This window comes from Hibiscus syriacus, unplaced genomic scaffold, assembly GCF_006381635.1.
Source record: "Hibiscus syriacus cultivar Baekdansim isolate YM2019G1 unplaced genomic scaffold, ASM638163v2 tig00112647_pilon, whole genome shotgun sequence".
Lineage (NCBI taxonomy): Eukaryota > Viridiplantae > Streptophyta > Magnoliopsida > Malvales > Malvaceae > Hibiscus > Hibiscus syriacus.
In genome coordinates, this window is record NW_024063375.1 from 24014 (window position 1) to 51519 (window position 27506).

Sequence of the window (27506 nt, forward strand, 5' to 3'; positions counted from 1 at the left end):
GTATAATACTAATGCAATTGGTTGCTGATTCAGTTGTTTTAAGGTGTATGATTGTTAATTGTTTCCTGAATAATCACATAGTATTGGAAACAAGTGTTGGTAATGCTCAATCCCACATAGTATTGGAAACACTATTGGGAATGGTATTTAAGGCTTGGCTTTCCCACTTCCTTGTTGAGTGATAGAGAACAAGGGGGACTCTCGCGCGCCGCTGCCGTCTGTCTCGTCTCGTGGTCGTGGTAATACATGTCTTCGACACGTACGCGCGAATACTATCTTTTTAGAGAAAATTCTTAAGAAACAAATGCAATACCACCAGTCGTTGTGATTTTGGACTATCGCAACGAATTTGGAATAAATCGCAATGCGAACTTGGACTATCGCAACGAATTTGTGATAAATCGCAACGCGAAGTTGGATTATCGCAACGAATTTGGAAAATCGCAACGCGAACTTCGACTATCGCAACGCGAACTTGGACTATCGCAATGCGAATATGTAAATCGCAATGCGATAGTCGAAGTTTGCGTTGCGAATCTGGAAACTGATTTGCGATACCGGAGATCGCGTTACAAATTATCGATCGCATTGCGATTTAGTTGGTCATTTTGGCAAATCGAAAAAAAATGGTTAAAATCGTATATTATAAGGTATTTTTTGTCACTGAGGTTATTTTCTCATTATAATATATATATATATAATATAAGTTTATATATAAATTATATAATTATTATAAGCTATATATATATACATAAATTTTGTTTATATAAACTATATATGTTATAAAAAGTATATAGTTTATAAACTATAATTTATATTAATATAGTATATATATATATATATTAAACTATATAAAATATATAGTTTATAAAATATAATTTATATTAATATAGTATATATATGTATGTATAACTAATATAAGTAATCTATTATATATATATATATAGTTTATAGAAATATATGCATAAACTATATAAAGTAATAAAATATATTTTATAGAAACCCTAAACCTTAAAACTCAAAATCAATCCATAATTCCTAAAACCTAAACCCTAAACCCTAAACTATATATATAACTTATACTACATGTATATAAAAAATATGTATAGTATATATAAACTATATATGTATATATATATAAACTATATAAAGTAATAAATTATATAGTTTATAGAAACATAAACCCTAAATATTAAACCGTAATCTTAAATCCTAAACCCTAAACTATATATGTATAGACACATTTGATAATTCATATATAGTTTATATAAACAATAGTTTATATAAATTATATATGTAACATTAATCTATAGTCTATAAACAATAGTTAATATATGTAACATATAGTATATGTATACATGTAAACTATATATGTAACTTATAGTACATGTATGTATAAACTATGTATAGTATATATAAACTATATATATATATATATATATATATATATATATATATACCTATAGTATATGTATATACAATCTATTTATGTTATATAAACTATATATGTAACCTATAGTTTATAAACAATAGTTTATATTAGTGTACTATATAGTTTATACTTTATAATCTATATTATATAATTTATAAACTATTGTTTATATTAATGTTAATTATCTTAACTGTAATTTATATTAATATAGTATATAGTTTATAAACTAACTATATAATTTATAAAATATAGTTTATATTAATATTAATTTTATAGACTATATTTTATATTAATATTAATTACAAATTATAAAACTATAAACTAATATTAATATAATAATATTAATTATATAAATATTAATATATATATTTATATTAAGGGCGTGAATTAATCTTTAAAGGCGGGAACTTATTTTCAAAAAAAAATTTAAGGGCGGGAACTAATCTTCACTTTCCATGTGGCACGTTTCAATTTTCAATCATTGTTGATTGTTGATCTGCATTAATATATTTTCAATTGCCATTGTTGATTGTTGGGTCAAATTAAAACATAATAAATACTTATATTAATATTATTTATTAAACTATATAATTTACATAAATTAAACTATATTAATCATTGTTCAATGCCCATATTTTCGAGCTGCTCACGAGCTTTTCGAGTCGAGTATCAAGTAGCTCGTTTCAGCTCGTTAAGAATTCGACTCGAGTCCATTCATCCGAGTATTTATCGAGCATTGACCGAGTCGATCTCGAGTAGCTCGCGATCTGTCTCATCTCGTTTACAGCCCTATTTACAGGTCATGTTAAAAACAAGCCAGGTTCATCATAGGTCATGTTGAAAACAGGTTGGGTAATATCAGTTATTTACCAAGTCAATATCGGGTTCGGGTTCATATTAGTCGGATACAGGTCGGGTTCGGATATTATTTTTTCGGTTCAATTTGAGTTCAAGTCGTTCTCAGGTCGGGTTTAGATCCACAATTTCCAGGTCCAACTCAGATTTAGGTAAACACCAATTCCGACTCGAGTCGGTTTCGAATCGCTACAACGTAGGTTAAATGCAGTTTTAACTCGAGTCTGTTTCAGTCAGTTTTACAGGTGGGGTCATCTTTTTACATCCCTATTCTCAATTGGCTCCCACCCATAATTCTTCTAATGCTTCAGTAGAACTTTCTCCTCCTCTGCCTAGTGTATCATCACCCTGATCACGATTCTGATCATATTGTTCAGCAGCCAGTTTCAAATAACCCGCCATATACTTCACTTCGATCTTCATCTAGGGTATCTAAGCCTTCACATTAATTGAATCATTATGTTCTTTCCTGTCAATCCGCTTCTCTTTCAGATCAGAATCCTATTTCTAAGGCCATTTTTTACTCCTATTTACCTAATGTTGTTTAATTATATACTTTTTCTATTTCTCAAGCCTTTGAGCCTCAAAATTATACGGAAGCCAAAGTTGATACCAAATGGGTAGAAATAGGAGTGTTAAAAAATATTTGACTCGAATGACCCGCCGATCTAATTTAAAATTATCGGATATTTATAGTGAAAATATATGAATTTTCAGGTTAGGTATTGGACCCGTTATTTTTGGCAGATTTTTGGGTTTAAATTTATTGAATTGTATTGAATTATGATTAAATTGATAGAATATATAAATTTTAATATTAAAATTATTATCGCACGAACCAAGAGATCTTATTAGTTAAAGAATTGTCTTTATTCCTTGAAGTCCTGAATTTAAGTCCCGAGTTTTTGAATATAAATTATCTTGTATCATCTCATACTAATTTAAGACATGTGCCATGATTTATAAAATAATAATATAATTCATGGTTTTTAATTTTATAATTTGAGTGAAGGTCAAAGTAAGGTTTAAACCCAAATATGTGATAAAATGTAAAACAAATAATTGGATACATATACTTTTTAATATTCTTGGGTGAAGGTAATATTTTTTAATTATTAATAATATACAATTTTTATAAATATTAACCGATTTTGATGGAATTTGATGGAGAGCTTATTAACAGATTTTGATAAGTTGAAGCGAGTGAAGTGAGAGTTTCCTTTTTCTTAGTCGCGTATGTTTGTGGGGAGTGGTCAAACTCAATTTGCCACCGCGTTTGAATTTTGACGGCTTTTGTAGTTGACGTGGAAGCCGCCATATTTGAGAAGAAGGAAAACCAACGCGCTACTTCCAATCTCACTCACTCACTCAACCACTTTCCTTCAACTACTCGTTTAAAATACCCCCTCGCTCCTCAACTCACAATTCTTCATTTCCAGCTCATCTTCCTTTTCATCTTCACTCTTCCAATTTCCATGGCTTTACAAGCTCTTAACTCTCCAACTTCACTTCCCTTTCAATCTCATGTTCATTGCCTCCACTCTTTCACCAAGGGTAAGCGTTCTAAGCGACCTCGTTTTGACCAGGAAGACGAATACCTCGCACTCTGCCTCCTCATGCTCGCACGCGGCGCTTCAGACAACTCCTCCACCGTACAACCCCCGCAAGAAAAACTTGGCTTCGACTGCAGTGTCTGCAACAAGGCCTTTCCCTCCTACCAGGCTTTGGGTGGCCACAAAGCCGGCCACCGTGATCTTATGGCCGCCAACTATGACCGCTCAACGTCAACGACCACCTCTTCCACATCCAGCGGTAGATCCCACCAGTGTTCCATCTGCCACAGAAGCTTCCCTACGGGGCAGGCCTTGGGTGGCCATAAGCGACTCCACTATGAAGGTGGCAAAGCTAACAGCGGGACCACATCTAAGAAACTAGGCTCCAGCAGTAGTACCAGCCAGAGGGGCTTCGACCTGAACCTGCCGCCTCTGCCGGAATTCTCGAGGACCAACTTCTTTGCTTCCGACGGTGATGATGAAGTGGAAAGCCCACACCCTTTGAAGAAGCCACGTCTCGTGATACGGATTCCACACAAAATGGAAGTCAACTAAACAAATACTGGAAATTTTTTCGAGGAAATTACACTACTCATTCCCTCTTTTTGATTTGTTGAACCAATATTCTTTACCCTGTATATAGCATTTGAAGAATTCCCCAACTCTCTCAATTGCTATCGTTCAATTAATTTTGTTTTAGTTCAGATATTATTTCATGGTTTCCAGCTAATTGGGAATCTTCATTCAATCAAGTTTGTTACATCTGTTACCATTACTATATCCAAGGTTTAATTATGAGAGAAGATGTGCATCATTCATTTTATGAAAAATGAAAGCAACCAAATACAAAGGCTTATATATACCAAGAATCATTGTCCAACATCATTTATATATATATATATATGTACACACTTTTCTTTGACTGGCCTATGCAAAATAAGAACCGAAGGTACCTAACCCAAGGATAGTTCCTTTCAAACTACATTTTAACGTTTCAATACAAAGTCCATAATATCATATCTTCATGCTTGTGAAATTCAATCAACTATGGAAACCTTTCTTCTTACCTTTGGAATCATAATTTGGGTTGGTATTGAATTTAAATCAGACAATTTTGTTGTCAAAGGTGGGAGATAACTGGTTTAGTTGTAAAATGAGCGTTCTAAGGCTACATTCCTTCACCTGGTAATTACATAACCCATAAGTTTTGAAACGAGTTTTATGTACCCCCAATAAAACACACCAGAATAGAAATTTACCCGCATGGCTGCAATTGTTGGCAATACTTGTTTGCATCGATAGAGTAAAGCAAGCTCGTTTGTGCTTAAATTTCTAACTTCTGACACCATGGTGTTAACTTCTGCAACCTAACCACAGAAGAAAAGACAGAAATTACATGCAAGCATAGAGAACCGATGAAAATCGATAAAAGCTGCTTTAAAGGGAAGATCTATTGTAATTAACTCATCTCAAATTCAATGAACAAATCCAAGAAGTGCAATTTGATCAACCTATATCACGTTTACTACTGGTACAACTCTGTGCAAACAAGCCGTTAAAAGCTAACACCATATCAATTTCATCAGCTGCTGTAGTTAAATGATTTTACAAACATAAAATTTTATGTTACTAGGCGAACTTATAGAATTTTAGCGGCCGAAAACAGATTATCAATAAAAAATAAACGAAAATATTTAAAATATATATGAATTTGAAATTTTCAACAGTACGACAGCCGCTCAGTCCATCACTGTGTCAGACAAGCTCTAAGGTTTATGTTCATACGATACTTGAAATTGTGGGTATGTACGGTGATGAAAAATATTCTATGCAGAGCACGAAAAGGGTAACAACCATAAGACAAATGTTGATCTATTTGTTGATAAAGCCTACAAAATTAAGAAAACATGGAAACAAACTATCCAAATAATAATCTGGTTCCTGTCGTATGGATGATTATTTTCATTCCACCTGGTTAACAAAGTCAACCAAATGCCCGCTTATCATTCAGAAAGATTAGGTGTCAAAGTATGAACAAAAGAATTAAACCAAGGCCTTTTATACAAAGGATAAAAAAATAAGAACGCCCACCGTGGGGCTCGAACCCACGACCACAAGGTTAAGAGCCTTGCGCTCTACCGACTGAGCTAGACGGGCTTGGTTGTTGAACTTCTAGGCATAACTATTTTTTATCATTTTATAAATTAATCCGAGCCAAAGACCCTACCTACCCAATCCCCATTATTCATAAGTAGACGCAAAATCTAACATGTTTCAACACATATAAGAAACCTATCAAAGGTTTAATTATGAGAGAAGATGTGCATCAAAAGCTAAACCCATCATCATTCATTATATGAAAATGAAAGCAACCAAATACAAAGCTTATATACTAAGAATCCTTGACTAAAATTCGAAACACCGTTTATACATATTTACACACTTTCCTTTGACTGGCCTATACAAAATAAAACTAGAAAGGAAAGGTACCTAACCTAATTTCACTTCCTTTCAAACTACACCTTCAGAAAGACATTTATCAGTAACGAAAGAAAATCTTATACATGGCCAAACCGTTTTAATTATAGAGAGCATGATACCCACAAGAATAAAAAGGATTAATCAACCTTTAGGTGTTTGCCAAAGAATGTGTCTGCACTATCTTATTATTAAATTAACTTTTGTCTAAACTACTGCTTAGGAAAAAATGAGTCTGCAAATAAAAGGGGACCAAAGGAAACTCCGAAGTTTGGGCATTAAAGAATGAAGGGTAAGGGGAGGAAAAAGGGATGAGGTCAACAAAAGAAAGATTTACCTTTGATAATAATGACCATATGGAGGATGCTATTGCCTGCATTACATTAACTGCTGAAAATATTGCTTCCTTCAATTTTGGGATATCAGCCTGTACAAATAAGACGACAAGCAGTTTTTCTCCCCCTTCTTTTTAAGACCCACATAAAGTAAAGCATTGACAGCGGAGATGCTAAAGCTTAAAGGAAATGATCAAATTTCAGAATAAGGAACTTACTCTTGCCCCACAAACTACTGGAAGGCGGAGTGTGCTTGCCGTCAGAGCTTCGATAGCCCCAGACAAATAACTGCAATAATCATGGTCCAGGACAGCCCATTCATCCAAAAAGATCATCTGCACTTATCAATGAAAATAATATGCTATAAATAAAAAAGCACACAATTTCTTGAACTGAAATATGCAATCCAAATAAGATATGGCAGACAATGAAAAACTAGTAACAATTGAGTTAAGATCAACAAAATAATCAGAAATCTTAAAACAAACAAAGAAAAAAATCAAGCCTACAGTAAACACATCTAGTAGGGAGCTATCGTTCTTACTTGCCCCTTGAGGATGGAAATCAGCTTCAAATTTTGCCTCAGCAATTGTAATTCATTTCTTTTGGCTCTAACAGATTCTCGCAGTTTTGAGGTAGTAGTCCAAGCATTATGGAGGCTTTTCTGTAATAGGAACATGTTAAAAGAATTCATCCTCATTTTTACTAACTAAAAGGAAGATAATCATTTTCAAAAAAAAAATATCAAGGAAGATAATCGAAAAACTTGAATTGTTAGTAAACCGAGAAACAAGAGATGGTTAAAAAGAGATAGATGTACATGTATTATTGATGACTTTTCTGTTATACGAACATGATGACAAAGGATTCTTCATCATATTTTAACACGATCAAACTCGTTTTAAGCCACAAAACAACCCTGCTGCTTGCACGCTACAGAATTTCTACACCACAAAAGTAATTATAACCAAAAGCCAGAATGCCAAGCGCTCTAGCAGAAGTGGCCTGAATAGTTTCAGTTCTAACAAGAAAACACTTTTTTTCCCACAGCACATAATTCAACTCAGTTTTGTTGGCCAGGTTCTAGAGTTTTTTAATGAAAATTTTCAAATTCCAGGCAGTATGGGCAAGATAAATTGTGACAAGCCAGGCAACTTTCTCACAATTTAACATAACATGAAACCATGATACTATATAATAATAAAAGTAAATCTTAACCATAATCCTCAAAAGGTGATGGAATGCAACATTAACAGCTACGAGTTGTGCTGCCAAATTACACTAAGAGGGAATACCTATGAATGTTGAAACAGTACAGCATGCAAACTTGAAGCATACAAACAACAAGGTAGCAATAGGACAAAGCGAGCTACTTAGTTGAATACAACAAGAGAGAAATTCGAAGTCAATACCTCTGTGTTAGACCTTTTGGAAGACAGAGTCGCATCTGCTCTAGCATTAACAAAACGCCACTGCAACAAATGGTTATGGAGTAACCTCAATAAATGAGCATCCGAAACTTTGTTCTCTCCAATCTTAATAGCATCACCAACTAAGCTCAAAATCGATGGCCTATTTACCAAATTATCACCCAACCCAAGCTTACTCGGTGATGCAGGCCGAACTGGCCAATGAATTGACCATAACTGGCCTCTGCTGTTCGATACACCTTTTGGAGACGACAAAGGACTGTCAGTTCCGTACTTGTCTCGTACAATTTGCTTAGAACGTGCTGTATTTTTCTTAGGAACCGGATAACCAGGATCGGACCGGCATAAACGATTAGCAGTATCTTGCCAGGACCGAGCCGAAACCATTATTCCCCGAGGCCCACGCTTAACATCACCGTCTACGGAAGAACTTTCTGGAGCTCCTGGAGTACTACCAGAAGAAACACTTCCGGTATCAGAAGCCGCGAGATCATATTGAGGCTTAGATTTAACGGGAGTAACGGCTGTTATTTCTCTATTATCAGTCATGGAGAGCTGCAGTGCCCTAACTACATTGCCGTTAACAGAACGGTTAAAACTCTTCCTCTCGTCGGTGCAATCAACGCTTCCACTAGTAACCGAATTTGATAGCCTTAACTTTGCCGGCCACCGCTCCGCTTGCTCTGTTCCTTTCCGTGGAGTCGTTGCTACCGTTGTCTTCCACCTCTCCGGCGTCCCTTTCGTTGCCGCGCTTGGTGATGGAGCTGGTTTAGCTTTCCTACACTTATAGGAAAACGGCTCACCATGAGACGAAACGGATAAATCACATTTGTTACTGTTGTCACCGTTACTAGTTTTCAAATCCAAAGAATTACTAGGCAGCGGCGTCACCGCATGTCTCCTCTCCACTGCTTGCGACCGCTTGCTAGCCAATGGAGTCGTGCGTTTTGTCGTGGTCATGGCCTTCGAATGAGAAGTCATCGTCGAAAATAACGTCAGAGGACAGATTTTGGTGGGAGGCGAGGAAGAATTTGATGAGGACGTTGACATATAACGAGAGGTGAACTTTCCGGATTTTTTACGACAAGGAGTGATGGCATTGTCGGGGTCGGAGGTCAACAGCGGAGGCCGCGGCGCGTTTTGGTTTAGCGGAAGCCCTCCTCCGAGCTGTTTGGGTTTTACCGCTGCGGAAACGGCAGCAGCAACCATTGCCGGCTTCTCAGAAAATTCAATTCCACAGTCTGATTCTTTAATCTCACTCTCCTCCCAATTCCTCCAAAAATTTACTTCCAATTATATATTTATTTTTTTTAAAAAATGAAAAATCAGAACTCAGACAGTTTAGGATTTATGTTTTAAAAACATTGGAATTGAAAATATTTTTTTTCTTTATAAAGTTGGAATTTGCAGAGAGAAAAAGAAAAAGGAAGGGCGGGAAAAGTAGCGTTGGCGTCCAAAGAGGGAGCGGAAAAACGAGAAATGTTTGGCTTAGGATAGCATAAGGAGTATGGAGATTTTAATTAGTGATTTTAAAGTGTGAGGGGGAGACGGGGTTTTATTCGCGTGGAGGAGGGACAAGGTGTGTTGTGCAAGTGAATTGGAGAACTCCTTACACGTGTAAACTACTTTTGTTGTTTTATTTTAATCGTGGAACTTGGTCATAAAATTTAGGGATTTAAACTTTCAAAAGATTTAAAGATTACATTAAAATTTTAAAAAAAATTAAAGAGTTAAGTTTACATTTTTTACAAAAATAAAGTTTGGGGCCAAACTAAAATTTTTGAGGTTTTGAGAGATTTGATGGGAATTTTTAAAAAATATTGGAGAGTTTAATTAAAAATATTCAAAAATTTTAAATTTAATCTGAATTTTTAAAAATATTATGAGAGAGAAATTGAATTTTTAAAAATTTTAAGAGTCTAATTTATATTTTTTAAATTTTAGAGGGACCGTGGTTCCATTAGTCCTAATGCCTCTGATTTTAGGATATGATTATATGGAAGTAATGTTAACCTTACGAGTGACGTTAACCTTACGATAGTTAACTAGTAAAATCATCATTAGTTAAAAAATCAGTAGACGGAAGTAATGTTGAATTTAGTAAAAGTAATGTATTAAATATAAGAATTTCTAAATCAGTAGTTAGATAGTTAACTAGTGCTGCGAATAAATAAATAAACAAAATTTAGAAAAAGAAAAGAAAAAGGCTGACGGAAGTGCGATCGAGGCATTCCGAATAATTAATCTGGTAGATCTCATAAAGCAAGCTTGTTAAGTATATTTAAAAACAAAAAAAATTAAAGTTGTTTTTACTCAATGGGTAAAGGCATACTTTGGGGTGCAAACAAGAAGACCTTCTTTGAGTTCTTCCAACTCCACCTCAATCCCCCACCAAACAGTTTACTATTTTAACTTTAAATAATTATTAGACATATTAACCCTAAATTTTGTTCATAAACATGGCTTTCCTTGAATGATAATATGTGTTATATGTTCGAAGAAAATTTCTCCATTCGTCAGGACGTTTGATTAGTTTGTATTCCTTAAATATAAATTTATGATTAGTTATAACGTATGGATAAGACCTCTAATAAGTAAGTCACTCGATAACACCACGTGATGCTTTAGAAAAAAATTTAAAATCTGATTATCAGATCTACTTAATCTGTTGAACTATAAAAAGTCATGATGATCCTATAAATTAAGGTTAACACGTACTAAAAATCACTATAAATACTCCAATCGCAATTAAACAAGGAGATGAATTGACCGTAACCGACCAACCTTTTTTTTCTTATGATAATCTTCTTCTTCTCTCGTTCAAATATCAAATAATAATCTCTCATTAACTACAATTTCCCATAATTACACATGAACATAACATTAATGGCCAATCATTAATCTACTGATACAAACCTATATTATTCCTTTTCGTTTCCCACGCTTTTACTTCAAGTAACCTTTTCTTACTAAATCTTAATCTTATAAATTGTATTTTAATAAGAGTTCTAACTTAGATCTTAAAAATGAAATTGTTAAGATATATATATCTAGATAAATTAATGTCTTTGCAATGAACTTTACAAATTCTAATTTAATTTAATTTTTGATCCCATAAAATAAAGATGTAAATTTAAAAACATTCAAAAGCACTCAAATGAATTAAATTAAAATTATCAAGTCGTTTTAGAAAGATAAAGAATGTTCGATTATTTACAAATATCGAGACTAGATCTTAAAAGCTATAACAACCTTTTCTTGATAAATTTAAATAAACGAATATTTCCTTTTCTTTTGTTCTCAAATTTTAGGTGACGAATCAATTTTTGGTTTCACTTTCGGGATACACTTTTAACTTAAAATGGTCATACCAGCCCTCTAATCAGTTAAGACAGGCCACTTAAGACAATTTTAAATTAAAAGGATATTACCCTTAGTCCGATTATGTAATAGGTCGAGTTATGCACGTGAGGGTATCATACAAATTGTGCAAAAAGTGGATGTCATACCAAAATTAATTATACAAAAATTAATATATATAAAAAATGATTATCTAATTAATGAACAACCTATGTGTACATGCATACATATCATCATCATTCAACCATATGAAGCATACATTCGAAACGAATCCTAAATAACTATACATACATAGGCATAAAAACTTAAGCATGAACTAAAACGTAAAGAAAACTAATTTAAGGTTAAAACCTAAATAACGTAAACAACATACTATTGTAAAAATGATAAAAAAAATTAAAAGAACTTAAAGACATGTGATCAAATTAAAATGGGAATGTAAATCTAATGCTAAAGTAACAAACTGTACAAACATTGAGCCATGACACAAAAGAAATAATATTCCAAGCACCAAGATTGTAATTTGTCCATTAAAAAATAGAGGATTAAAATGTAACAAAATAACATTATGAGCCTCGCAGGTGAGAATAAATCATACGCATACATAGGGTTAAAATACAAAGTTTCTGAAATTGCATGATCGATGTATAAATAAGTAAAAATTAAAATTAACCAAATCTAGGACTATAATGGAACACGCATCAACTTAAGAGCTATAAACAACAAATTCAGAAATTAATTTAGGGACCAGAATATGAGCTTTTGAAACCTAAAGGATCAATCGATGAATTCATTAACTTACGAAACACCGCCGTTTTGAACATCCCATATATTTAATTTTTAAGGCCAAAATAAACCCTAATTTTATTTGCATTAAGCCAACCCTATCCCCGCAGCCGTTTCTCTTCTACTCTCTTCTCTGGTTCGATCGAGACCCCCTCCTTCACAATTCAACGCCACCTGCTGGAGCCCTCCGGACACCATACCCCACGACTCAATGACCTAAACTGACCATCTAGTAAACCAAAAAAAAATAGACCCTAAGCCTCTCGAAACTAAACTAAGATTGCTCTCCTCCTAACGCTAAATTCTACTCTCATCTCCTTCTATCTCTGGCGAAGACCCAAACAAACCAGGTAAATAGATCTCTCTCTACTATTATGGTTCCCAAAAAAAAGAAAAAAAGAAGGGTTTCGAACCTTAATCTCTTCTGAAATCCTTTTGCAGCTTGTGATCTCCTTAAGTGATTGGATGTCGTTTTTAACACCAGACGACAAATCTCATATAACGGATCCCTCGAACTCAGGTAACAACGATTAAAATCTTCCTTTTTCAATCTTGGTTTCGAATGGCTAAGGATGATGTGTTTTTCATGCTTTAATTTCTATTTCGTTTATAACAGATCACGAAAATGGTATATTGAAAAAATGCTTCTGAAATTTTCGCTTTGTATTTGCTTTGTTTCGTGATCCCCCTGTTTCTGGTGGTTAATTGCTTATTAAAAACTGACCCCACCTCCTTTACAGTTTCTTTCTGATATATTAAGAAAACTAAAATCCATCTTTTGTTAACTCCCGATAACTGCTTTTAGTTTTCCAAGGAGTATTCACGTGGGCTTGAGTTGGGCCTTCAATTGCTCTACTTCGGGTTTGCTCCGATCTAGCCTCGGACAAAAACGAGAATCTACAGCTACCCCTCATTGCTCATTGTCGTACAACAAGAATAGAGCAAAGATCAATAGATGATCAAGTTTGTCCGACCATTAGAACTTCAAAAGATTAATCCGCTTCTCTGCTACTTCATGATAAGCGAGACTTGAAAAATCTTCAAATAACGGGTCTGCTCCCTATTCTTTTAAGGAGTATAAGACTTGAACAATCTTCGGCAAATGTGTCTGCTCCCTATTAATTCAAGGAGTATATGACTTGAACAATCTTCAATAAACGGGTCCGCTCCCTATCTGTTCAGGGAGTACAGAACTCGAACAATCTTCATAAAATGGGTCCGCTCTCTATTCCTTCAGAGAGTATAGAACTCGAATAATCTTCATAAAACGAGTCCGCTCTCCATTCCTTCAGAGAGTATAGAACTCGAACAATCTTCAACAAACGGGTCCGCTCTCTATTTCTTCAGAGAGTATAGAACTCGAACAATCTTCATAAAACGGGTCCGCTCTCTATTCCTTCAGAGAGTATAGGACTCAATTTTCAACAAACGAGTTTGCTTCACTACTCTTCCATGAAGGTTTATAGATGATTTGCTTCACTACTCTTCCGTGAAGGCTTAAGTTTGAATTGTTTCGAAGGTCCAACCTGGAAATCAAACATTACCAATCATTAATGTATGTTTGAAAATATTATACTAAAAAATTTAGAATTTGATAAAATTTCTGAAAATCCATCTCCATCGCGAAAACTTGTCTGGAAACCATTGAATACGTGAATCTAATTTGGCTTAGTTTTCGTCTAAACATCATTCTTTTCAAGATCTCAAAACTAGTTATCTTCATCTCAATGCTTCAATATCTTCAATCTTCAACTATCTTTGGGAAACCTGTAAATGCTTAAGTCATCATGCAATTATGAATGCCATGATCCTATTCATGCCTAAAATGTATGCAGTTATGCAATTTAATGTCTTTTCTTCTTCGAAGGAACTCTATCTCCTTTTGATCTCAATGGAACTCGGTTTCATCTTGGGCACAAAACATTTGACCAGTTCACCCCAGTTAACAATCTCAATTCCATATCTTTCGGTTTAACAAGACCTTGGCTTCTTTCTTTCTTGAAATCTGCCAGTACCCATGAACAACTTCTTGCTAAACGAAAATCTCTTTGGGTCATCTTTTAATGGCTGAAATTTTCTATGAATTCTATGGTTTTATTTTCCCGTAACCACACAAGCTTACATGTTAAAACCATCATCAGCTTCAGAATACCTTCATTTTCCAAAACCTTTTGCACAATAATACAAAACGATCTCATGTACTTCAAGTTAAGCTATATGTTTTAACTTTTCAAAATAAGATGCTTGCAAAAGGGAAATTAACAAGAAAAGACATATCTTTATTTATATAATGCAGAGAATTTTTAGGTAACTACATGGCAAACTTTTAACTGAAAAAAAAATAAAAGAACAAAAGAATAGGAGTCTTCAAATATCAATAATGTAAATGCTTTTGAACTGGCATGCCATTAGAATGACTCGAGTGTAGCTTCTGTCGAAAGGATCTCCAAAATTGTGATGATGCTTAAGAGTGTGAAGCTACTTCTAAACTCCCAAATCTCCATCATTGGATGCCTTAAACCGGTATTGAATCTCATGTGCATTCAATTTCTCTCTTGGTTGTTTCAATCGAGACTCATTAATCTTTAGTCTCAACCCTGATCACCAACTGTCATTGTTACTATCCATATTAGGAGCTCTTTCCACTTCCAAAATCAATTCAGAACCTCCACCATACACGAATTCTGAATTTAAACAAAACTCAAGTCGCCCTTTTCGGGTTTTTTATCTTGAACCCCCTATATTTTCTTTTTTCTTTTTTCATTTTTCATTTTTCTCTTTTCTTTTTTCTTTTTCATTTTTTCTTCCATTTTCCCATTTTCCTTTTTTTTTTCCTTTTTCACTTTTTTCTTTTTCATTTTCTTCATCATTTTTCATTTTCTCATTTTCTCTTTTTTTCTTTTTCCATTTTTATTTTTTTTCATCATTTTTCTTCAAGCAAAATATCTCTTAACAGCGTCGGAATTTATTGGATAGGGTAATTCCGATCCGTCCATTTCGGTTAAGACTAGAGCTCCTCCAGAAAAAGCTTTCTTGACAAAATAAAGTCCTTCCCAATTGGGCGTCCATTTTCCTCAGAAATCCTTTTGAACAGGTAAAATCCTTTTAAACACCAAATCTCCCTCATGGAATTCTCGAAGGCGAACTTTCTTACCATGTGCTCGTATCATACGTTTTTGGTACATCTGACCATGACAAATAGCTTTCAATCTCTTTTCCTCAATCAGATTCAATTGGTCATACCTAGCCTGTACCCATTCTGCCTCATTGAGCTTCACCTCTGACAAAATCCAAAGTGAGGGAATTTCCACCTCAATAGGTAAGACAGCTTCCATCCCATAAACCAAAGAAAATGGAGTTGCCCCAGTTGAAGTCCGTACTGAAGGTCGATAGGCAAACAGAGAAAATGGTAACTTCTCATGCCAATCTTTATAGGTCTCAGTCATCTTCTCTATGAGCCTTTTGATGTTCTTATTAGCCGCCTCTACTGCTCCATTCATCTTTGGGCGATAAGTGGTGGAATTATGATGCTTTATTTTGAACTGCTTACAGACCGAGTCCATCATCTTATTGTTTAAATTCAACGCATTATCAGAGATAATTCTCTCTGGCAAACTATATCTACAAATAATCTCTTTCTTTAAGAATTTACATATTGTCGACTGGGTAACATTTTCATAAGAAGCTGCTTCTACCCACTTGGTGAAGTAATCTATGGCTACCAGGATGAAGCGATGACCATTTGAAGCTTTGGGCGAAATTTGTCCAATAACATCCATACCCCACATTGAGAATGGCCACGGCGCTGTCATTACATGCAATAGATGAGGAGGAATATGTATCTTATCTCCATAAATCTGACATTTGTGACATTTTCGGGCATAATTGATACAGTCTGTTTCCATAGTTGACCAATAATACCCAAATCTCATCATCTACCTAGCCATAGCATGCCCATTAGCATAGGTACCACATATTCCCTCATGCACTTCTTCAAGAATCAATTTGGCTTCTTTCGTGTCCACACACCTTAACAGGACCTGATCTCGACGTTTCTTATACAGGGTCTCACTATCAAGTACATACCCTGATGCCATTCTTCTAATGGTTCTCTTATCATTCTCAGTAGCCTGTTATGGATAACTCTGATACCTTATATATTACAAGATATCATAATACCAGGGGTTTCCATCTTCTTCCTCTTCAATATTAAAACAATGGGCTGGATACTCATAAGCTTTCATTTCAATGGGCATCATATTTGAATACTCGTTCATCTTAAATGCTGCTGCCAGTATGGCCAAGACATCTGCCATTTGATTCTCTTCTCTGGGGAGATAATTGAAATTTAATTCTTCAAATTCTTCAACAAGTTCCATAACCAACTTACGATATTCTATAAGCTTAGGATCTTTTATCTCCCATTCTCCCCTGAGTTGGTAAATTACCAAAGCTGAATCTCCATATACCTTGAGCATTTTTACTTTGCGTTTAACAGCAGCTCTAAGACCCAGAACACAAGCTTCATACTCGACCATATTGTTTGTACACTCAAAATTAAGCCGACTGGTGAAAGGATAATGTTCTCCCTCTAGTGAGATCAAAATTGCCCTGATTCCATGTCCCATGGCATTTGAAGCATCATCGAAGTTCAACTTCCAATATTTACTAATGGATGCCACTGCTTGTTCTACTGAAATAGACATTAAATCCTCATCTGGGAAATCAAAGATCAACGGCTCATATTCTTCCGAAGCCCTGCTTGCAATGAATTCCGCTATAGCACTTCCTTTAATGGCTGTCTGGTTTACATAATGGATGTCAAATTCGGACAATAGGATCTGCCAACAAGATAATCTTCCAGATAATGCAAGCACACCCATTAGATATTTCAAGGGATCAAGCTTCGACATAAGCCAAGTAGTATGATACAACATATATTGCCTAAGCCTTAGGGTAGCCCATACTAAAGCGCAACACAATTTTTCAATGGGTGAGTATCTAGTCTCACATTCAGTGAACTTCTTGCTGAGATAATAGATAGCCCTTTCTTTCTTCTCAGATTGATCACGTTGCCCTAGCACACACCCCATTGAATTTTCATAAACCGACAAATACAGAATCAATGGTTTGCCTGAGATGGGTGGCGCTAAGATTTGAGTGCTCGACAAATATCTTTTCACTGCTTCAAAAGCTCTTTGACAATCTTTACTCCATTCCCCTGAGTTATTCTTGCGAAGAAGGCGAAATATGGGATCACACTTTTCTGTCAGCTGTGAAATAAACCGAGCTATATAATTCAATCTCCCCAAAAATCCTCTGACTTCTGTTTGTGTTCGTGGGGCTGGCAAGTCTTGAATAGCTTTTACTTTATATGGGTCTACTTCAATTCCTTTTTAGCTTACTACGAAACCCAACAGCTTCCCAGATATCACCCCAAAAGTACATTTATTTGGGTTGAGTTTTAACTGGCATCTTCTTAGTCTTTTAAAGAGTTTTCTCAAATTCCCAATATGTTCTTCCTCTGTCTTAGCTTTGACAATCATATCATCGACATAAACTTCTATTTCTTTATGCATCATGTCTTGAAATAATGTCACCATGACCCTTTGATATGTTGCCCCTGCATTCTTCAATCCAAACGTCATTACTTTATAACAAAACGTTCCCCACATGGTAACGAACGTCATTTTTTCCATATCTTCAGGGTTCATCTTAATTTGATTATAGCCAGAGAAACCATCTATAAAAGAAAACAAAGAATTTCCAGCAGTATTATCCACTAGAGTGTCTATATGTGGCAAAGGAAAATTATCTTTTGGACTAGCTCGGTTGAGATCTCTGTAGTCGACACACATTCAAACTTTCCCATCCTTCTTCGGTACTGGGACAATATTCTCCACCCATTCAGGATATTTAGCCACCTTAAGAAACCCGGCATCAAATTGTTTCTTCACTTCTTCTTTAATTTTGAGCAACATCTCGGGTCTCATTCTTCTCAATTTTTGTTGTACCGGCTAACACTCAGACTTTATTGGTAATTTGTGAACAACTAATTCTATATCTAAACCCGACATATCTTCGCATGACCAAGCAAACACATCCTTGTATTCTTGAAGCAATTCTATCAAATCATGTCGACCTCCAACTGACAGAGTGGTACCAATCTTTACTTCTCTCTTATCCTCATCCGTCCCCAAATTCAAAATCTCAATAGACTCTTTATGATGCAGAATCTGCTTATCTTCATTCTCCACCATTTTTAGCAATTCAGAAGGTAGTTCACATCCCTCATCATCATCACAATCTTCTATCTCCCCTTGACATATGGGCTTCTCGAAATCAATATCCGGGTCAGAGTCATTAGCATTCATATTATTGATATCTGAGCTCATGAAAAATAATGAAAGAGAAGATATATATATATATATATATACATATGGTAGGATCTTTTCCCATATAAATAAATAGAAATAAATACATACATACATATATACAACAAAGAATGAATGAAAAAATGCATGGGAGAATGTTTGCCATTTGGAACTAACAGAATGCATCTTTTATTGAAAGCAAGAAAAAACAAACAGCTTAACCCTTTACATAAAATCACTTATTGCCCCAGGGTATGAACAACAGGGAGAAAGTTCCAGTGCATTACTCTGTAAAAGATTTGTAAACTACAGGCAGTTCTTCCGCGATCCAATTGTTCAATACGAAGCCCGGCGGTACATGATAAATGCCCATAGCTCTCATTTCCTCAAACTCACCATCAGTTATAACATTAATGCCTAAATCTCCCAAGGCATTCTCAACCATCACTTCATTATTCCTTGAGTTCCCTTGAAACATATGCCCCCCAGATATGAAAATATTACTCAACGGCGGGAAGGTCATGGGTTCCCAACTAAGGTCTTCACCAGCCAATCTGGCATTTCTCATTTCCTGACCTTTCTTAATTCACCAGGGCATATTGGATTCACCAGTCCTTGTAACTGACTTCCTAACCCTTTCTCATCTTTTCCTCCTCTTCCAAGGGTCAGCTTGAGTCCCATTTTGGTACAATTTGAAAATCTAGGCTTTGGTATCTTCCTACCTTCAGCCATAAATGTAGCATTGACAAACTCCAACGATCTGAAAGAACACTCGACCGCTTGCTCATCCACTTCAATATACGGAGAAGTAGTAGAAACAGAAGCAATAATGTCCTCTTCAGCATGAATACATACCAACCTTCCATCAATCACAAATTTCAGTCTCTGGTGCAATGTGGACGGAACTGTACCGGCCTGATGAATCCAAGGCCTTCCTAACAAACAGTTGTACGTAGGCATAATGTCCATTACAAGAAATTTAACTTCATAAGTTGCTGGACCAATAGTTAGAGGAACATCAATCTTGCCCAACACTTCTCTTTTAGTCCCATCGAAAGCTCGAACCACACTTTGGCTGGTTCTCATAAGTGTACTATCTAATGGAAGTTTCTTCAGAGTCACTAAGGGCATCACATTCAAAGTCGAACCATTATCAACCAAAACCCGGGACAACACATGCCCTTTACACTTAACTGTGATATGAAAAGCCTTCTGACTACCAATCATCCCAGAAGGGATCTCATCCTCAGAAAAAGATAAAAAATTATCAGCTTGTATATTGGAAACTAACCGGTCCAAATTTTCAATGGGCAACTCTTTCGGAACAAAAGTCTGGTTCAAAACCTTTAACAAAGCATTCCTATGGGCCTCTGAACTCAAAAGTAATGATAAAACAGAAATACGAGCATGCAACTTGTGTAACTGTTCCACAACACTGTACTCACTGTGCTTTAGAAACTTCAAAAATTCCATTGCTTCACTCTCGGTTACTGGTTCATTGATAACAGACTTGTCTTTTTTTATCTGAATATCAACATTTTTCCCCTTATCAACCGCAACCTTCTTCTCAGACTCTTTAGGTGGATTCAGAGAATAACACATACCGTTTCTGGTAAAGTGTCATACCTCATCTACTTCCTCATTCTCTTTTGTTACACCCATCTGGCAATCATATCTTCAAGGCACTTGTTTATTATCCCGATATGGGAATGGAGATGGAGGTAAAATAACCACTTTTGAAGCTACCTTTTCAGGCAATCGATTCTTGGGAGTAATGATTAGGGGACAACTAGTATTGTAAACCCCTTTAGATGATCCTTCTGAAGCGCAAACTTCCTCTTCCTCTTCTTCAGCAATCTCTTTAAAGAACTCAATTTCTTTATTGTCCATCATGTCTTGTACCAAAGATAGGAAGTCAGGACATTGTTGAATACTGTGTCCTTCACTATTATGATACTGGCATACCTCTCCACTATTAAACTGTTCACCCATCAAACTGGGCTTCAACAATCCTACCTTAACCATCTTTCACCACACCCAACTCATGGGTGATACCACATCACTAACCTTCCTTACAATTCTCTTTTATCTCTCTTCAGTAATCGCGTTAACTCCTGCCCCTGCATGGCTTGGCAACGGATTTTGAGCTATATTCGGTTGTTCACTGTCACCAAAATTGATGACATTCCTCGTTCTCAAAGCTTGGACAACCTTCTTAAATGCAGTACAATTCTCAATGGAATGCTCGGGATTCCCCGCATGGTACTCACACTGAGCACTAGCATCATACCATTTGGAAAAAGAAGGTTGCATTGGTGTCACGTGATACGGTGAAACTACATGCTGGTCATACAAAATCTGAAACAATTCCCTATAAGTCATCGAAATTAGATCAAATTGAGGCCTCTATCTCCTCTGGTCCCTTGCCCCTTGTCTACTGTCCTTTTGTGTTGATGACCCTGCTTCTTGAGGACGGGAAACAGTGATGTTATTAGAATCGTACTGCCTCACATTATTGACTTCGTTTTCCTTTTTCCTCGTTGGTGGCCTCTTACTAGACTCTCCTCCATCGAGATTTCCACTCTTAACCGCCATTTCAATCATTTCTCTCACCGTAACTGCATCAGCAAAACTTCGATAAGGATTACTGATAAGATGCGAGAAAAAAAGAGCCCCTAAGGTATTGACAAAAAACATATTTGTTTCCTCCTCTTCCAATGGTGGATGGACTTGCACCGTTACATCTCTCCATCTTTGAGCATATTGTCTAAAACTCTCGTTAGACTTCTTTTCCATTCCTTGCAACATCATCCTGTTGGGCCTAACATCTTTCACATGTTTTTATTACTCAAGAAAGGACTTAGCCGAGTCTTTCCAAGATTTAATATTAGCTCTACTCAGCTGGTTATACTACCGGATTGCAGAACCAGTTAAGCTTTCCTGAAAACAATGTATCAACAATTGATAGTCCCCTATGTATCCGGTCATCTTCCTACAGAACATCGTGATATGCGCAGAGGGACACATGGTACCATCAAACTTCTCAAAATTAGGAACCTTGAACTTTGGAGGCAAAACCAAATCCGGAACTAGACTTAATTCCTTCGCGTCGAATCCATAGACACTAGTATCTTCCTTCATGGCTCTGACTTCCTTTTCTAACTGTTTCCATTTCTCTTACAGCGGATTGTTTTGGTCATTCTTAGCTTCTTCATCAAGGTCTGAAACTTGATGATATTGATGTTCTTCCTGATACGAACTAGATCCAGGCTGTACGTTAGCATAAGCACCAACTGGATTAATGTGCACCTTCCCGACATGAACATAGGTCACTTGAATGTTCTGAGATTGTTCTGGGGTGAACCCTGGAGGATAAAGTGGTTCCTCAGTTACAGCTCCTGGCACAGGGCTTTTCCCATGTTCTGGATTTCTTCCTTCCAACATACTCGTAAACTTGGCAAACATCTCCTTTTGCGCATTTAGCATGTCTTCTTGCATTTTCTTGATATTATCTTGTAACTCCAATTGAGCCTTCTCAATTTGGGCAAGTTTGTCCTCCATAACTTTCTTCCTGGTTCTGTAGGTATGCTTGGGATTTTCCAGTATTACTCTGTCATAGAGTCATTTTGTTATCGCTGATATTTATTAATGAATATGAAATATATGATTATGAATGAATAAAATACGATGCAAAAAATTAAATGTATTAAAAATGCATATGCAAAATGCAGGGTGTTGATCCTGGAACGACTCCTTAGAACAACTCTTTATATTATAACGGCGTTCAATTACAAAGTTGAAACATATCACAAATAAATCTGCACCATCTCTCCTATTTGTTGTACATGTGTTAGCAACTCCACGATCTTCTGGTTTTCTTCAACCTCGGGATCCAGTTCTTCAGTCACATTAGCAACTTCCTCAGATAGAATGACCAAATATTGAGCTATTCTCCACGCGTGTCCTAAATAACAAGCAATAAGGTTCTCTCTTTGCTTAACTCTTGCTTGAGCTCGCTCCCATCGAAAACGCCACTGTATATCCCCCTCATAAGGAACTATCGATAGCTCACTTGCTTGCCTCTGAAAATCTTGAACCATGGCTTCAAGCTCACTCACTTGTTTTTTCAAACTCTCAACTTCCCCACGGCTCGAGCTACCTTCCCTGTTTCGGTATTGTCGTAATGCAGTCTTTAAACTTGAAATCTTCTCCTTCAACTTCTCGTTATGGGCTTGACTCTCTTGTAACTACTGCTCTAAAAAATCATTTTCCTTTGATAAAATATTAACTTGGTGTCTTCTTTGCTTGAGCTTTTCTTGACTCTCTTCGGCTACTCTTTTGAGGCTTGCCACCTCTTGCCTCAATTCGACAGACTTACTCAAGTTAGAACCTGTCTGAGCTTTTACCATTCGCTGATAAGTTGACCGAAGATTGTCAAAGTCTAGCCGAAGTTGCTTCTCCACTTTTTCAATTCGATCTGCTCTACTCTTCTGAATGTCGATCTCCAATCCCTTTTGATACACTTCATCTTCCAGCTTCTGCAAAGTCATTCTCAATTGTCTCCGTTCTGCTTCAAAATCGTGCTTAGCAAACTCTAATAGAGATGGCACCACTCTCAACTGTTCTTCCACCGACTTAATATTTTCAGGATTCACTATCGGGATATTGTCATTTACTCGACCACTTCTCCACTCCTTGTACTCTTTAGATAACTCGAGATCATAAGTGAACAACTTCACACGACGAGTTTGCTTCCAGGCCTCTGCGACCCCTTTAACTTTACCCTTATACTGATCTCCTTTGAATGCAAAATCCGACCCTACCAAGTCCCATGTGGCTGGAATGAATTGCCTTGACCCATACTGTGTGGAAACTAGTAGAGGTACATACCCAACAGAACCCCATATACCTGGTAAAGGAACCCAATCTCGCTCTCCACATCGGTAAAATATAGCCGAAGAGACATTCCACGAAGCTCGCCACAAAATATCACCATATCTGATATCCTTGAAAATGACCATCCATTTTTCTTCGGTGAAGCCCCCATACCATTCTTTAGAAAGAAAATCCTTCAAAGGTGAAAACCCCTCTAGAAACACTCGTCTTGGTGCTCTTTCAACATGTTTGAAATGACTCAGAATCCACACTAACAGCAAAGGCACACATCCTATAAAGCGTCATTCTCCCTCGCGCCTACAAGAACTCAAAGACCGGAACGTCTCAGCTAGAATGGCTGGAACAGGATCTACGTGCTTGTCTAATCTTTCAAACAAGTCAACGACTGATACGTCTATATATCCTAGCACCTTTGGAAAAATAACGACCCCATAAATCCCTAAAGCAAACAAGTCAAGCTTCTTTCTCTTATCAGGGTGATGAGCAATTACTTCTTTCAACGCAGCCCAATAGATGCACTCACTGTCTCCCTTCTTCTTAACGTTTCTGACTACCCAATCTTCACTCATTCCGGTCATCAATAGTAATTTCTTCTTAAATGAAGGAGTGACTGGCAGCTTGGTATATACTCTATCCATCTGAGACCTCGAACAATGGACCAAAGCTTGATACTCCTCTATTGTTGGTGTCAGATCCATCCTACCAAATGTGAAACAGCTATAAGCCGGATTCCAGAACTGCGCCAATGCTCTAAACAGATTTCGGTCAATAGGAACATCCAGAATATAAGGAATATCACCGTACAACTGATAAAACATCTCCTTATCGGCTGTTTCCCATCTTCCCCATACCTCTTTTAGTTCACTCAGATCATTCTAAAGTACGTTGATGTGAGTATAACCAAATAACTCTGACATCTATCCAGGCATCACACTGTCCCCGTTGTTCAGTTGGGACTGTTCCGACCACCTCAAAACATCTGCATTGTCCTCAACCTCTCTCTGAACCATTCGTTCCATATTACTGGCCTTCTATATGGACATCGATCCCAAATCAACACCATGTAATGGACATTACAATGCAAAAAAGAAAAGAAATAAAGCAAAGACAACAAAAAATCAGTTAGTAAACATAAAGCAATTAATTCGGGATAATAATTTGTTAAAGAATCCTACCCACATGCTGGCTACCCAATCATGCTTTTTCATATCCTACCCAACATGATATCTACCCCCATGCTTTGTTATTCACAAAAAGAAATCATATCCGCATGATATCTAATTCGCATGCTTGTTCGAAAAATAAACCTAACCGCATGATATCTAGCTCGCATGCTTGTTCGAAAAATAAACCTAACCGCATGATATCTAGTTCGCAAGTATTTATTTGAAAAACGAAAATAAATGACTCAAAAAAAACTTTTCCTTGTATACTATCCTCACGGGATTCTTAAGGTTCGGGTTTGGTTCAACCTAAGTTCAGGCTCTATGTTCACTATATGCCGGGTTCGATTCTAAAGTAATAGGTTCTCGAATTGTCCTTGCCGGTGCCCCCTTGGGCTGCCGAACCCTCAATCCTGACCCATCATAGGCTTTAAGGGATCGAGTTCAATTTTGAGGGAACACACCTCCTTATGTCCATGCGGAGGTGATTACCATCACAAGGACCATAAGGTGTGAGCTCCAGGAGCGATCCACTATCCCATGCGGATGTGAAAACCACACGAGGGAATAGTCTCTCACTCCTACTTAAATAGGACGGAGCGGGGTTTTAGCTCATGATATGACAATTCAGCTGTGCAGTGTGTGAGGAAAAGCGAAAAAGCGCACAATAAAAACACTCAACTTTCCTAAATTCACACAATCAGTCTGAAATCATTAACAAACAAATTAGTATAACTATTTAATTGTTAATCGAATTAAATCAAAAAAATCAAAATACAAACAAAACTTATTAAAAACCATACAAGGGATCAAAAAACCAAATTAAAACGAATTTATAATTTTCAATTGCAAAGGTAATTAATTAATTGACTATCGACTTGACTCTCTAAAAAAGTCCAATAATCCCTAGTGGAGTCGCCAAGCTGTCGAAACGATTTTTCCTTAAAGGTGAGATTTTGAAAACCATATTATTTTTTAATTTACCTCTTTCAATTGATTAAATTTAAAAATAAATGCGATTTAAAAACCTTTCGTTTTGAAAAAATTTTGAATTTCCTTTACGATCGAAAAAATACGGATCAAAGAGTCGCTACCAATCTTTGATTAGGGTGTGATTGGGCACCCAAAAATGTTTGTTATTTTAAATAAAAATTAATTTTAATTAAAACAACAAATTAAGGTCTGCGTTACCAAAATCCGAGTTCGGGAGTCGGTTACGTGCAGGGAAGGATTAGAACCCCACAACGCCCTAAAACGACACCTAGTTGATTAATTAATGTCTTTGCAATGAACTTTACAAATTCTAATTTAATTTGATTTTTGATCCCATAAAACAAAGATGTAAATTTAAAAACATTCAAAAGCACTCAAATGAATTAAATTAAAATTACCAAGTCGTTTTAGAAAGATAAAGAATGTTCGATTATTTACAAATATCGAGACCAGATCTTAAAAGCTATAACAACCTTTTCTCGATAAATTTAAATAAACGAACATTTCCTTTTCTTTCGTTCCCAAATTTTAGGTGACGAATCAATTTTTGGTTTCACTTTCGGGATACACTTTTAACTTAAAATGGTCATAACAGCCCTCTAATCAGTTAAGATAGGCCACTTAAGACAATTTGGGTATTACCCTTAGTCCGATTATGTAATAGGTCAAGTTATGCACGTGAGGGTATCATACAAATTGTGCAAAAAGTGGATGCCATGCCAAAATTAATTATATAAAAATTAATATATATAAAAAATGATTATCTAATTAATGAACAACCTATGTGTACATGCATACATATCATCATCATTCAACCATATGAAGCATACATTCGAAACGAACCCTAAATAACTATACATACATAGACATAAAAACTTAAGCATGAACTAAAACGTAAAGAAAACTAATTTAAGGTTAAAACCTAAATAACGTAAACAACATACTATTGTAAAAATGATAAAAAAAATTAAAAGAACTTAAAGACATGTGACCAAATTAAAATGGGAATGTAAATCTGATGCTAAAGTAACAAACTGTACAAACATTAAGTAATGACGCAAAAGAAATAATATTCCAAGCACCAAGATTGTAATTTGTCCATTAAAAAAATAGAGGATTAAAATGTAACAAAATAACATTATGAGCCTCGCAGGTGAGAATAAATCATACACATACATAGGGTTAAAATAAAAAGTTTCCGAAATTGCATGTTCGATGTATAAATAAGTAAAAATTAAAATTAACCAAATCTAGGACTATAATGGAACACGCATCAACTTAAGAGCTATAAACAACAAATTCAGAAATTAATTTAGGGACCAGAATATGAGCTTTTGAAACCTAAAGGATCAATCGATGAATTCCTTAACTTACGAAACGCCGCCGTTTTGAACATCCCATATATTTAATTTTTAAGGCCAAAATAAACCCTAATTTCATTTGCATTAAGCCAACCCTCTCCCCTCAGTCGTTTCTCTTCTACTCTCTTCTCTGGTTCGATCGAGACCCCCTCCCTCACTATTCAACGCCACCTGCTGGAGCCCTCCAGACACCATACCCCACGACTCAATGACCTAAACTGACCATCTAGTAAACCAAAAAAAACAGACCCTAAGCCTCTCGAAACTAAACTAAGATTGCTCTCCTCCTGACGCTAAATTCTACTCTCATCTCCTTCTATCTCCGGCGAAGACCCAAACAAACCAGGTAAATAGATCTCTCTCTACTATTACGGTTCCCAAAAAAAAAAGAAAAAAAAGGGTTTTGAACCTTTAATCTCTTCTGAAATCCTTTTGCAGCTTGTGATCTCCTTAAGTGATTGGATGCCAATTTTAACACCAGACGACAGAT

General features: G+C 36.0%; 2 protein-coding genes and 1 non-coding gene across 3 annotated transcripts; 1 reads left to right on the forward strand and 2 right to left on the reverse strand.

Annotated features, from left to right (window-relative positions):
* Positions 1-3707: 3707 nt before the first annotated feature.
* On the forward strand, positions 3708-4544 carry LOC120182375 (zinc finger protein ZAT10-like). Its single transcript, XM_039187366.1, has one exon. The coding sequence runs from the start codon at positions 3763-3765 to the stop codon at positions 4393-4395; it is 633 nt and encodes a 210-aa protein (XP_039043297.1). The 5' UTR covers positions 3708-3762; the 3' UTR covers positions 4396-4544.
* Positions 4545-4753: 209 nt separating this feature from the next.
* On the reverse strand, positions 4754-9372 carry LOC120182374 (QWRF motif-containing protein 2-like). The gene is made up of 6 exons (XM_039187365.1): positions 8066-9372; positions 7198-7317; positions 6872-6988; positions 6656-6745; positions 5100-5207; positions 4754-5022 (listed from the first exon to the last, which is right to left on the reverse strand). Exons 1-6 carry the CDS (start codon positions 9290-9292, stop codon positions 4945-4947), a joined length of 1740 nt encoding a protein of 579 aa, XP_039043296.1. The 5' UTR covers positions 9293-9372; the 3' UTR covers positions 4754-4944.
* On the reverse strand, positions 5925-5997 carry TRNAK-CUU. Its single transcript has one exon. It is a non-coding gene; the product is annotated as a tRNA-Lys (tRNA).
* Positions 9373-27506: the final 18134 nt, after the last annotated feature.